The sequence below is a fragment of the Eleutherodactylus coqui genome, chromosome 5 (genome assembly GCF_035609145.1).
Source record: "Eleutherodactylus coqui strain aEleCoq1 chromosome 5, aEleCoq1.hap1, whole genome shotgun sequence".
Lineage (NCBI taxonomy): Eukaryota > Metazoa > Chordata > Amphibia > Anura > Eleutherodactylidae > Eleutherodactylus > Eleutherodactylus coqui.
In genome coordinates, this window is record NC_089841.1 from 239,199,221 (window position 1) to 239,213,877 (window position 14,657).

The 14,657-nt window shown below is 45.7% G+C and overlaps 1 protein-coding gene across 1 annotated transcript in view; it reads left to right on the forward strand.

The window, feature by feature from the left end:
* LOC136628461 (thioredoxin-like) overlaps positions 1-14,657 on the forward strand; it is a 78,246-nt gene that overhangs the window by 26,362 nt on the left and 37,227 nt on the right. The window contains exons 3-4 of the mRNA XM_066604386.1: positions 658-717; positions 2,773-2,838. Coding sequence (XP_066460483.1) covers positions 658-717; positions 2,773-2,838 — 126 coding nt within the window. The remainder of the gene's footprint in view (positions 1-657; positions 718-2,772; positions 2,839-14,657) is intronic.

Sequence of the window (14,657 nt, forward strand, 5' to 3'; positions counted from 1 at the left end):
TTTTGATCACTTTTATTGCATTTTTTGGGTGGTAAAATGCTAAAAATTAGCATTTTGCCTTTGTTTTTTGCGTTTTTTTTACGCTTTTTGTCGTGCAGAATAAAAAGCATATTCAACTTATTGTACATGTCGTTATGGACGCGTCGATACCAAATAAGTGTCATTTTAATTTTTTTTACCTTTTTTATGCTAATTTGAGGAAAGGTTTTTTTTCCTTTACACAATTTGTGAATTTGTGTCCCAGTATAGCACTGATGATCGCCGTGATAAGGCATGGCAGGGCTAATACAGCGATCATAGGCTCTGGCAACACAGGACGCCGGTATCTGGCGACAGGCCGGGCTCTCTGCGATTATTACGCTCCCTCTGTGAACCGTTCCCTTGCCGCGATCTACATAGCCTGTTGCAGAGGGAGGCCGGCTATCACTGACAGCCGGCTCCCGCTGCGGGATAGCGCGAGATCTGTCATGATCTCGCGTTATCCCTATGACGTAAGGGAACATCATTTTGCCGGAAGTACCCCGCTCCCATGACGTACCCTTACGTCATGGGGAGGGAAGGGGTTAAAAATTTATGCAGATAGTTGGTGGACTTTTATCTAATAATGGCCATAAGTAATCTCTCATCTTGTTCGTTCTTCTGTCGCTTTGTTTCTAGGGGTTGGTTGAAAAGTATCCCGATGTTGTATTTATTGAGGTGGATGTGGACGATGCACAGGTAAAATGTGGATTTCCTCCAAATCTCTGGTTTTGTTCTTTTAAGCTGTCCGACAGAAGTGACTTAAAGGGGTTGTCCCGTAAAAGGAAGTGGGGTTATACACTTCTGTATGGCCATATTAATGCACTTTGTAATATACATCGTGCATTAAATATGAGCCATACAGAAGTTATACACTTACCTCCTCCGGTGCTGGCGTCCTCGTCTCCATGGCGCCGACTAAAGCTGCCTTCTCCTTCCATTAGACGCGCTTGCGCTGTCCGGTCTTCTGCTCTGTTGAATGGGGCCGCTCCGGCGTGCTCGCGCCGCACATGTCTTCTGCGCATGCGCAGACCAGCTCTCCGGCGCGAGCATGCCGGAGCGGCTCCATTGAACAAAGCAGAAGACCGCACAGCGCAAGCGCGTCAAATGGAAGGAGAAGACAGCGTTAGTCGGCGCCATGGAGACGAGGACACCAGCAACGGAACAGGTAAGTGAATAACTTCTGTATGGCTCATATTTAATGCACGATGTATATTACAAAGTGCATTAATATGGCCATACAGAAGTGTATAACCCCACTTGCTTTCACGAGACAACCCCTTTAATACAAGCGTTACAACGCAAAATCTGGAAGAACTGAACAGTAAACAATTCCATGTGAATCACAGAGAAAGTATTATTTTAAGTTTGCCGGCTAAAATGGAAAAAGGTGATGGAGGTCAAAGAAAACCATTATTAGTTGTTGGCATCTAACATGGCAGTAAACCTTCTTAAATGGCATCATTAGTAAATATAATCTGGGCTTTATTGGCCATCAATGAAATCTGTCTATATATCTAATCTAGCTTCATGAAGGCAACCGACAGGGGAAGTGAGATTGCATTGATTATCTTGTAACAATGGTACTTGTATATCGGGCGGTGAATCAGTTCTTTTAGTTAATGTGTCAGAAGAAGGGAAATCGGGCATGTCTAAGGATCCGAGCAACTTTGACAAGGGTTTAACTGATGCTAGACGTCTAGGGCACCGCAGCTGCAAAATGACATGTTTTTTTAGGTGGTTCTTGTATGCAGTGGTTAGGACTTACCAAAAGTGGTCCCAGGAAGGAAAACCAGTGAACCGGCAACAGTCTTGGGACGTTTATATAGTTGGTGGGGTTTTTTTGGCTGCTAATGGATCATGCCAAAATGTCTCATTCGCCGGTAGACTGATTTGTTATGTGTGAAAAAGATGTATTCTGGTAATCACAACTGTAGGGCGGTAAGAAACATCTGGAAGATTGCCTGAAGACCTGATATAAGAAATAAGGCAATCCAATTTTAAGATGGTGTGGATGAAGAAGTTAGAAATATCTGCTCAGTTCCGTAACTCGGACCAGTTACTATGGGACTGTTGGGGTGCATTTTGTGTGTGAACCCAACCTTAAGGTGAGGATGAATAATAAATCAGCTTTCCTAGTCAGATATAGTTTCCCACAGTTTTGCATTGTCCAATCCAGTGTTTCTCAACTCCATTCCTCGGGGACCCCCAACAGGTCATGTTTTCAGGATTGCACAGGTGATGTAATTATTGTCGGTGCCTCAGACATTGCCACAGGGGTTCTTACCATAGGATATCCTGAAAACATGACCTGTTGGGGCTCCATAAGGACTGGAGTTGAGAAACACTGGTCTAATCTGAAAACTGTATTTGGAGGTTCTCCTAGTCAGAATCCTCTAGTGCAGTGCCTCTTATTCTGTGAAACCCCCTTAATGATGCCAATGCTGGAATATTGGGATGTTCTGTTTTTAAACGCCCGTTACATTGATACTTCTGCATGGATTGGGGAAAGGTATAACCTAAAAATGCAGAATTGTCCTTAGGTGTGGATTAGAGATGAGTGAGCACGCTCGGTAAGGTCAGTTGCTTGGGGTGGGGGAGTGAGAGAGATCTCTCTTGCCCGCCGCCCCCACCGAGCACGCTCAGACGAGAAGGCAGTTACTCGAGAAGAGCGATGCTTGCTCGAGTAACTGACCTTACCAAGCGTGCTCGCTCATCTCTAGTGTTGATTACATTTTTTTTTTTTAATTTCAGGAAGTTGCTGCCTACTGTGAGGTTAGAAGCGTGCCAACCTTTCAGTTCCATAAGAATGGAGAACGGGTATGTATTTGTGTTTTATGAACATTTTAGAGCTATAAACTCCTTTTGAATGTTTGTATGTAGTGGGCTTCATCCCAACTGGCTAAAGTGTCCTGGAGCCCCACTTGTTAATAAGAAAGTAGCAACAGCTCAGCCATAACTACCAGGTTCTATAGATTGTAGTAAGTAGGGTCCAAGTGGAGTAATTTGGGTATAACAGAATTTTAGTGTACATATATATCAGGTATAATTTGGTAAGATATATTTTAGATAAGTGTGTGTATTTTAAGTTTGAGGGAATCTGGGTTGACAGAATATTGTTATCCAGTTTCTAGGAATTGGTGCTGCAAGTGGATTACAGGGCAGAAAAATGGAGAAAGTCCAGCATTGGGTTAAAAGCTTTCAGTCTTTATTAAATGATCCAGACAGACCTAGAGGAACAAGACCCGTGTGCAGTCTTACATGTTTCAGGCAAGTATGTGGCCGTTAATCAGTCATCAAGGCACATGTGAGTGACGCATATATCACAATAGAAAGCCAAGAACACATGACACCAGAAGCAAAATACAATTACACGGAAAGAGTAAAAAATATATAATAATGCAATAAGTCCAGTCAGCGGTTCGTAAGTTTGCAAAATATGCATCCAAAATGCCTTTAAGAGGTTTGTGATCTCCACGCTGTAATGGGCGGTTAACTCTTTCAGATTATCATTGAAGCCCTGATCATGAGGGATCCCTTCAACATGTTCCTGGTAAGAATCTAGGACAGGTGGATGGCACTGGATCATCTAAAAACTGGATTAGCAACATTCACGATCTGGCATGACCAGTAACATTGCTTGACCCAGATTCACTATGTGTCACGAAGAGAACTTTCAGCATTGCTGAATATATATAAACTGTAACACCACTTCTGTGGTTTATCCCCACCCCCACCCCCCTTCCCCTTTTCCTACAAGTCTGCAGGAATGAAAGAGTTAACCGCCCATTACGGGGTGTAGATCGTCGCAAACTTCTTGGATTCATATTTTGTAAACTTATGAATCCCGTGGTGTGATCCGCTGACTGGACTTTTCATTGCACTATTGGTTGTATATTTTTACCTTGTTTCCTTAGAATTGTATTTTGCTTTGTTTCTCTGGTGTTCTTGTTTCAAGCGCCCCATTTGCTTTCTCTTGTGATGTTACTCACATGTGCCTTGATGTCTATGATTAGGGAAACCTGTTAGATGGCTCATTCTGCTTGTTCCTTCATGTCTTCCTGTCTGGATCATGTAATAAAGACTAAAAGCTTTTAACCCAACGCCGGACTTTCTCCATTCTCCTGTGCATCAGTTGTGGTTTCCGGCCAGTCCGTGCCTGGGAGCCACTGCAGAGGAGCTGCTTTCTGGTTTGCATTTCTACAATGCAGAAAAGTTACAAATAATAAGTTTGTTGCAGGATTATGTAAATCTGCACACTATTTCCTCTTCTCCATTGACTATTTGCACTAGAACATCTGATTTGGAATTTCTTTTCCTTGAGTTATCTTCTGCATCGTATTCCTAGAAGCCGAAGGATTAAGCCAAATTGCCTAACTATAAATGATTTCCATGGGGTTTGCCTGGAACGTAGTATAGATTCTAAAGTATAGTGATAGTCTGGTTACTCTAACTTTTTTTTTTTAAATCAGATTTTTATTGGTATTTAACAGTTTTATAACATCAATACAAAAATGCAATATACTCTCCACACTTTTTGGAGATTAATCATATAAGCCCAAATTCAGAATGTGCAGAGAGTAAACTTCTAGGGGGTAAAGGGGGGGGGGGAAAGGAGGCAGGAATAAAGGGGGAGGGATGGGGGGAGGGGGGGGGACTTAGATTCTTTTTGGCTTCTGCTCGGGTGTAACGGCAAGTTCCACATCAGATACCAATGCCCGGGTCGTCTCCTCTCCATGGAGGGTAAGTAGAATAGAATCTTTGGGACTCTCTGTCCCGTTCCATCTGTCCCCTCCTTAAGTATGTTGGATATAGTAATCAGTCTATCTCACTCAAAATCTCACTCAAAATCAAAACCGCATCCGCCTCCAAGGGGCCCAGATCCTGTCAAAGCTATCATGAGAGCCTTTGCTCCAGCTATATAGTTCCTCCATATTGTAGATGGCATCTACTTTCATTCTCCACTGAGAGAGGGTCGGTGGTGTCTTTTGCATCCATAGCACTGGTATCAGTGCCTTAGCCGCGTCTAACAAGAAGGCTATCAGCCTGTCTTTCAGCGGGTGGAATGCATTTGACGGTTTCCACAAAAATAATGTCTCTGCTGTTAATAATAGATTCGGCTTAATTTGTTGCAGAGCTTTTCCTATTTCCTCCCAGTATGTGGAAATGTTTGGGCACTCCCACCAGATATGCCTGAAGGATCCTACACCTATGTCGCATCGCCAGCACCTATCGTGTGGGGTGAGTTTGTAAGCGCACAGCCACTGTGGGGTCTTATACCAGCGGACTAAGAGCTTATAATGACTCTCCTGTAACAGAATGCACGGGGATACGCCAAATGCTGTTTGGAGGATTAGTTTTGTATCTGTTGGAGACAGGGAAACATTTAGCTCTTTCTCCCAGGATTTGAGAAAGTTGGGTTTGTAGTTTGAAGGGGGTGATATAATTTTTTTCCGGAGTATCGTTATCGCTTTTTTGTTGAAAATATCCCTGTCAAGGAGATTTTCAAATAGAGTGGCTGGACGAGTGGATCTAAATTTTTTCTTAAAATCCTCAATCATGAAGGTTAGGTGAGCTCTTTGTAGAAAGGAGAGCTGATTCTGGGGTAGTAAGCTCGATATGATTTCATCCGGTTTTTTATGTGCTTGAGCCTGTAGGTCTTTTACTTTTAATGAGGCCAGATCTCTCCATATGTGTCTTGTCATCTCGTCCATTGGTCTTCCTAATATTTTATTGAGGAGGTTAAGTGGGGTTGTCGGGGAAGGTGTGGGAGCCAATCTTGGTCTCAGCTTGTCCCAAACCTCCATGGGGCCCCTTAACAGAGGGTTGAATTTTTTGGATCTAAACATACCTTTTTTAGGGAACCACAGGTCTTCTAATAGTGTGTTACCGTGTGTTTCTGTTGCTAGAGAATGTAATAGGGTATCCCCAGAGGTGGAGGTCAGTTCCCACCAGTAATTAAGTTGTGCGGCTAGGTAATAGTCATGGACACATGGCAGCCCTATCCCTCCCTCCTCTCTCCTCTTTATCATCAGACTATATGCTAATCGGGGCTTTCTCTGCCTCCATACGTATCCCGAAAAGGCTGAGCGTACTGTTTTGAAAAAGGCCCTGGGGAGTGCCACCGGAAGCATTCTGAGTTTATACAGAATTGTGGGAAGAACATAAGAATTTAACACGTTTTTACGGCCGAACCATGAAATGAACGGCATGTCATAAGTGTGGAGAAGGTGCTTGATTTGTGTTAGCAGTGGGGCATAATTATGTTTATATAGGTCCTCAGCTTCTTTAGTAATGGTGATCCCAAGATAGTCTACTGATGAGTTGGACCATTTGAAGGGTGAGCCCGTACTTAGTGTTTTAAATTTACTTGGGGATAGAGTGATGTTGAGAATGGTGGATTTTGAGAAATTAATTTTAAAATTGGAGATTTTTCCATAGTCTTCTAATAGAGTTAGTAAATGTGGGATGCTCTTTTCTGGGTCAGAAATGACAAACATCACGTCATCTGCGAAGGCTGCTGTATGCATTTCCTTGGAGCTTGTTTTGAGACCTTTTATGTTGGGATTTAGTCTCACCCCTTGCAGGAGAGGTTCCATCGCTAAAATAAACAGGGTCGGGGAGAGGGGGCATCCCTGTCGGGTGCCATTTCTGATATTAAATGGGGGAGATAATAGGTTATTTATCTTTATTCTGGCGTATGGGTCCTGATATAACGAAAAGATTGCTGAGATGAATAAGGGGGGGAGATTAAAATGAGAGAGTACTTTTTTCATATAAGTCCAGCTCACCCTATCAAATGCCTTCTCGGCGTCGGTGCTGATCAGTACTAAGGGGATTTTCTGAGCTTGTGCGTATTTTGTTGCGTGGAGGAGTCTAATACAGTTGTTTCTTCCCTCCCTGCCTTTAACGAAACCTGTTTGTTCGTTATTTATCAGGGAGGGAATCAAATTCTCTAACCTTTTTGCTAGCAACTTCGCCCACATTTTAACATCCACGTTAATCAAGGATATCGGTCTGTAGCTGCTACAGAGTTCAGGATCCTTGTTGTCTTTGTAAATAAGCGTTAAGTGTGCTTCCTGTGCTTGTTTGGTAAGTGCATCACCGGACAGAAGTGCGTCAAAAAGGTTTTTAAGTTTGGGGATTAATGTCTTCCTAAAAGTTTTATAATAAGTACCTGGTAGACCGTCCGGCCCAGGACTTTTCCCTGTGGGGCATTGCATTACTATCTCTTCCACTTCTTGCGTGGAAATGGGAACTAGGAGGGATTTGGAGACACTCTCCTCCAGTTTTGGTAGGCGGACTGAATCTAAAAACTTGTCAATACAGTTTTCTAACTCCGTATGGCTTTTATTGGGATTTTGTGCTTTTAGGTTATATAAGTTTGAGTAATAACGCTGGAAATTTTCCGCTATTTCATGGGAGGAGGATGTTGGTTTTCCCTCGTGGTCTTTAATTGTGGCGATGGCGTTTCTAGACTTTATTTTCTTAATTTGGGATGTGAGAAGCTTGCTACCTCTGTTGCCGTGTGCATATGTTACATGTTTCAAATAGAGAAGTTTCTTGTTATATCTGGTCTCCAGGTGGTTTTTGAGTTCGCGTCTAAGCTCTATCAGATCCTTCTGCTTATCTGAAGCTTGCGAAAGCTTTGTTATTTGTTCTAGTTTTGCAATTTTTGATAGAAGGGAATCTATTTCTGCTTGGTGCTTCTTTTTGATTCTGGATCCTAACGCTATGAAGAGACCTCGCATATAGGCTTTGTGTGCTTCCCACACAACTGGACATTTCACCCCTTCTGTATCGTTTAGTATGAAATATTCCTCCAATTGTTTAGATAAAAGTGTTTTTTCTGCCTCTGAGTCTAGAAGAGAGATGTTTAGCTTCCAGCTCCACTCCCCAGGCCCTTCCCCCCCAATCTTAATGTCCGCGTGGGTAGGCGCGTGATCGGATAACGTAATTGCTTCCATATGTGCCCTTTCGACTTTTGTTAGTAGGCTCTGGGATACCAGGACATAGTCGAGCCTATGATACGAGGCATGCATTTGGGAAAAGAAGGAATAATCTTTTAGAGAAGGGTTGAAGGATCGCCATGTGTCCACTAATCCCATGTCCGCCAGTGTTTTGTTTAGCTTTTGGATTTGTTTTTGGGGGACCCAGGATCTACCCGTTGAGGAATCCAGTAAGGGGTTTAGTACTGTGTTTAGATCTCCCCCTAGAATTATGAAACCCTCTGCGAATTCTCTCAGTATATTTAATTGGTCTATCAGCCAATTGACTTGGTTGGAGTTTGGTGCGTATAGGTTAGCTATTGTTACCTTAACATTATTTGCGGAGCCTTTGATAAACAGCACTCTACCTAGTTCGTCTGAGTATTCGGCTTTTAAATTAAATGTCAAGGATCTGTGAAGGAAAATAGATACCCCCTTGGAGGCGGAGGTCGGGTGGGAGTTATGGAAACTCTGTCTGAATTGTCGCCCTGGTAAGTTAGGGCACTTGCTAGATTTGTAGTGCGTTTCTTGCACTAAGAGTACCTTGGTTTTATATTTTTTGATTAGCTGTGAGATGTTGTGTCTTTTCTGTGGGGTATTGAGACCCCGGACATTGAATGATGTGAACCTTACCGTCTCCATGTTGTCTTCTCTGGTGCTGGCCTTGGGATCTCGCTTGAGTAGTTGTTCGGGCAGATGTAGATTCTTTCGAGACCTGGACGGTTCAGCGGCGGATGAAGCAGTGGGAATTCGGGTTCACTTGGGTGCTTCTGTCTGTCTAGGAGTAAGATCTAGAAGTCCGCGTGGGAGAAAGGAGAGTGGCAAAGAGAGGGAAAGGAGGACGGGAAGAGAGGGAGGGGGTGAACAAATTTAACACTTAAAGACAAACAATTAGTGGACCACGTGGTTAGTAAGATTAGTTGTTGCGAGCTGAGTCCAACAAAAACAGTCCTCCTTTCGGAGGGACGACTAGTTCCTAACCCTCAAGGGGATCTAGTCGTCTAGACGAGGCGGTCGGGATGGTAATTCAATAAAACTTTAAACTGTAGCTTTTGATAAAATTGAAAAAAAAAAGGAAAAGCACAAAAGACAAAAGTAAACAAGAAAAAAGGAAAAAAATAGGTAGCCTGGTCGGAAAGGCACGATCGGTCTCCTTATCTAAGTGGGGATGTAGATGATCCATCGGTAGGACAACTTAATATTTTACTGAAACGAGAGTGGTATGAGGAGGTGTATCCGGAAAGGACTATGTCCTTGTAGAAGGGGTGTCCTCAATATGTTCTATCTTTCAGGTGTCTCCAGAGGTATTATCTTCTCTGCTTTTCTTTTTTTGTTTGCCCCTAGGAGATTTGGTGTGATTGACTGTGTGCCAGTGATCTGGATCAGGGAGAGGTGGGAGACCTGGGAACTCCGGCAGCGGGAGCCAGTTAGGGAGCTCAATAGGTTCCATATCCATATGTTTCCAGTTGTTCTGGAGGTCCTCCGGGGTACGAATATTTATTCTTCTTCCTTTGTGGGTGACGCCCAAACCGAATGGGAAGAGCCACGCATAGCGAATATTCTTTGCTTTAAGAGCCTCCAGCAAAGGTTTTAACATTCTTCTTTTCGCTAGGGTCGAGGGCGAGAGATCTTGAAAAAGTTGGATCTGCTCGCCTTCATAAGTTAGGTTTCTGGCATTCCTAGCTGCGTTCAAAATTGCGACTGTATCAGGAAAGGCCAGGAGTCTGCATATGATATCTCTGGGGGGGTCGCTAGCTGCAGGTTGTGGCCTTAGTGCCCTGTGGATCCTCTCTATAATTATAGAGGTAGCTCTGTCCCCCCCTATCAGGTCCACAAAGATCTCTCGGGCGATTTTTTCTAGAGTGTCCTGCGCCCAAGACTCTGGCAGGTCCTTTATGCGAATATTCTTACGCCTGCTCCTATTCTCCATATCTTCTTGTGTGAGTAGTAGTCTGTTAATATGCAGGTGTTGCTCTCTGACTACTGTGGCAAGCTCACTGGAATGTGTGGTTAAAATGGCGGCCGACTTCTCTAATTCCTCCACCCTCCTCCCCGTGCTCCTCACCTCTTCCTTGATTTCTGTCAGTTCAGCCATCACTGGTTTAATTGTTTTCATCAGTAAGTCCTTCATAAATCCTTTGGAAAGGGGTTCGTCCTCTTCACCCTCTGAAGAACTTTCTCTCTCCCTTGCTGAGGACGATGCTGCAGCTGCTGCCGGCGCCATCTTGCCCGCTCCGTGCGGGGAGCGGGAGCTCCGGTCTTTCAGGAACCTCTGCATATCGGTCTGGCTCCGAGCCGGTCGAGGTGTCCCCTGCTGTTCTCCTCCTCTTTCTCGGGTAATTTTCCCCATTTTTCGTCAGATTGCAGCTGTTTGGAGCCGGGTTCCGTGCCTTAGTGAGGGAGCGCTGTGTTCAAGCTTCCATCACAGTCCGCGGCCAGGCTCCGCCCCCCTGGTTACTCTAACTTTAATGGTTTGGGCTTAATTGTTAAGTATAATATGTCCTTAATTATTTTTTTTCATCAGATTTATGAATATACAAGCACCGACAAGTCCCATTTGGAGCACAAAATTCAGGAACTGAAATAATCCTATGTAATTGGTGTCTACTTATTTTCTGTACATTCTGACCATATTTTATCAGTGCTATCAAATCGAGCTCGCTAGAACATGTTAATGTGTCCATTATGCCTCTTTACTGTGGAAACGACCAAGGACATAAGATGAATAAAATGGCTGCTAGACCCCACTATCCTCCTCTATTGTGGTTTTTCAGGTACATCGTGGTTGTTCAGTTTACCTATTTACCAACCAAGCTCCGGGTTAAAAATGTGCGTAATAAATGCCGTATTTTTCTGTGTATAGGAAACAGTTTTTTTGCCCCGTTTTTTTTTCAGGTTAAAAGTCAACGTGCGTCTTATACACGGGGGTCTGGCTGGGGAGGTGTCTAATACTTACCTAGCAGCCAGCGTTTGGGTCCCTCACGATGGCCTGATGATGATGGCTTTGAATGACTGATTGGTTAATCCAGCGCTGCGTCAGCCAGTGAAAGCCGGCGCTGGATTAACCAGCTTGCTGGAGGCGGGGTATTCAAGCCCTGCTTTCAGGAAGAACTGCTCTGTCATCGGGGAGGAGGACACGGAAGTCTGCCACAGACCATCGCGAGCGGCCCGAATTCCGGCTGCTAGGTGAGTATTATTTTATTTATTTATTTTTTAAATGCAGCCTAGCTAGGGCTGTTTTTTGTTTAAAATCTTATTCTTTTAACAGGGACCTATAGTGGGGGGGGTGGCGTCTTATACACAGAAAAATATGGTACACTACATGGGCAAAAGTATGTGGACACCTGTCTGTCACACTTTGAGCATGTCAGACTTGTCATTGTAGAGCCGTGGTTGTTACTATGGAGTTTCCCCATCACCACCAAATTTAGACACACCGGATGACCTCTTCCAGGAATCCCCCACACCCAGAGTTCACATCCTGATGGATGAATATCACTCCAGATCCCCCCTGCTGCAGAGTGCTGTGGCAAACTCATTTTTTGCTACTTTCACAATGTGAAAAATCTGTATTTCCAGACCAAGCCTGTACCAAAGTCCACAGTGAGATTTGTACATAATTTTGATGCAAATTTGGCCACAGAATTGTATTATGTTGAAACGAATAAAATCCTCGGTGAACTTTCTTTGCTAGAAATAGAACAAGCTGCAACATGGCTGAAATCCACAGCAGTTTTTCTGCTGGTAGTTTAATAGGGTTTTGTTAACAACGCGACTCGCTAAACTTGTACTGTACAGAGATGCAGAAAAAACCTGCAACTTGTATGTGATGTGTGAAAGGGGGCCTAACACCATTCAAGTGCATGTTGACGTGTTTTTTTTTGTCCCTGGGACAAGAAAATAGAGGTCTTTTTACTCTATAGACATTAGGGGAGAGCACGCTTGTACTTACAGCAGCCGCTGGACTCCAAATTAATAAAGACTACCAAATGGCTGTTTTATTTTTCCCCAGTTGTCTCCACAACAGCACCACCTGAGATAGCCTCCTCCTGGTTGGACAGGAACACACAGAGAGGTTAAAAGCTCCCCCCTCTCCCACCTTCCTCAGTGTCTTCCTGTCCTGCCAGGAGGCAGGGTCCCCGAGAGGTGCTGGTGGAGACACCAGCGTGAAGAGACTCACCGACAGGTCGGAGGGAAGTGGGTCGGCCTGTCCTCCCTTCCTGACGAGTGGCTCCCGTGACGCCATGGGGTGGTTCCCCTGGGCCAGGTTCCTCCCACGGCGGCCCATGGGGGATACAAAGCGAGGGCCTCAGTCCTCCTCCTCAGTCTGCCCTGGTGCTTAGGACCAGGCGCGGCACTCTCGGAGTCCCTTTGGCGCGCGCCGGAGGGGGTGGGGTGCCGCATCACATGACGGACGCGATGACGTCGTGGGGGGGCAAGGAGGGGGCGGGGCTTGGCGTGGAGGCGCCAAATTTGAGAAAAGATCTACAGGATAGGTAAGCCATTGCTTTTAAGCTGGCTTGTATTGCTCAAAAGTATCTGCCGCACTGGTTGTCAATGAGTGCTCCAGCACTGGACATCGCTGAATCTTCAGCTACAACAGGGGCCGTAAGTAGCCAGTGGGGCAAAAAAGTTTTATGCAAAATCCAATGTATAATGTTTGGAATACTGCATCCTTATCCGCAAAAAACTCTGTTTGTCTGCCAGGGGGATAAAAAAAAGATGCCCCTCCCAGAACAAAACCTAAAAAATGTGCAAAGTGCCAGCTACGTATGAGAGGCCTCATGCGTAGCAAGACTGGTTAAAGAGGAATCAGGGGATTCCTAGAAGATGTCAGGAAGCTGGTCAAGGAGGAAGTGTGGTCAGCTCTGGCATTGCAATTGGCGCCGCCAGCGGGGGCATCCAGCGCTAAGCGCCAGAAAAAGTCGTATAGCCCGAAAGAATATTCAGACTCCGAAAGAAGCTCGATCGGGACAGAGCTGGAAGAACCAGTGCCCGAAGAATCCTCAGATGAAGAGGAGTACAAAAATATCTATTTCATCAGGAGGACTTAGCAGAGCTCATTAAATCAGTCAGGGCCACCCTGAAAATGGAGGAGCCCAGAGAGCCGCGTACAATCCAGGACGAGATTTTCGGAGGATTAGGGGAAAGATGCAGACATACCTTCCCAGTCTATAGTAACATTTCCAAGCTGATCTAGAAGGAATGGAAAAAACCTGACGCGGTATCCTTCTCCTCCAGGGGGGTTAAAAGGCGATACTTGTTCGAGGAAGATGTGTGTTCAAGCTGGGAAGAGATACCCAGAGTGGATGTCCCGCTGGCCAAAGTGGCGAAAAAGACAACCCTGCCCTTTGAGGACGCCACGCAGCTAAGAGATCCGATGGATCAGAAGGCCGAGGGCCTCCTGAAAAGATCTTGGGAAGCAGCAGCCAGTAGCCTCAGACCAGGGGTTGCAGCCACATGTGTGGCCAGGACCCTAGGAGTATGGCTGGAGCAGCTGGGGCTCCACATAAATAATAAGACACCAAGGGAGCAAATTATAAATTCTCTCCCCATTCTAAAATTGGCAACAAATCTTCTGGCACACGCGTCGGAAGACAGTAAAGCTCTCAGCAAAGGCGACAGCCCTGTCCAATTCAGCCAGAACAGTTTTATGGCTAAAATCCTGGTCGGGCGATTTAGCCTCAAAAACAAATTGTGATGGGGCGTGGCCTGGAAGGAGAGCTCGATGGCCGCACGGTAACACTGCTCTCCCTTCAACCTGTCTAGTGACTAAAACAGCACCTGAAAAAAACTCAGCAAAAAGAACACTTTTTCTCCCTCCGGAGGATCCCCAGCCCCATATACCATGCCCAGAAGGATGAGAAGGCTCTCTCCCAAGAAGCTGACAGACTTTTACAGCACACAGAGCAGAGAAGAGGAGACCAAAGAGGGTGGACCTGAACTCCCGCGCTCTGTGAGAAGAGAGGAGCGCCCGGATACCATGCCGGGACTTAATGGAGGAGACATAAGAACCAGCGGGGGACAATTACTTCCTGATCTGCCGTCAGGTAGGAGATCCCGCTCCAATACCCCACCGCATGTGTCCCCGCTGGCCACGGATAGCGGGGAGATGTCAGGCAGCTGCTCACTGCGGGGGTCTGGTAACCCCCCCCCCCCCCGCGCCACTGTCGCTGCGGTCGGCTCTCCAGAGGCTCCTCTTGACTTCGCTGAAACTGCGGGGTGGTCGAGCGGGAGACGTGGAGCATCTCTAACAATATCTGACTCACCAGAGAGACATCTGACCACACTCCGGGAGGAGACAGGCAATGCCAGCTGGGTCCTCACAAATGGTGGCTCCCCTGCTCTCTCTGACTATACTGCGGGGCTCCCGACTGCACCATATACCGGGGGCTCTGCTACATGTTCAGTCCAGGCACAGGGCAAGCTGCCAGACCCAAAGGGCTTTCACCAAACCACCCCAGTAACAAGCCTATCTGCCAGGGCCAGAGCAACAAACAACAAGGATTATGTCTGCCTAACTTCTGGGAAACATGCAGATAAAGGGATCTCCCCCTACAAGATGTCACACAACAGACCCCAACTGCAGGCCCTGGGTCAGCCATTGATAGTCACCCCAAGACACCAGATGGTCCCCTGAGTGAAACCAGA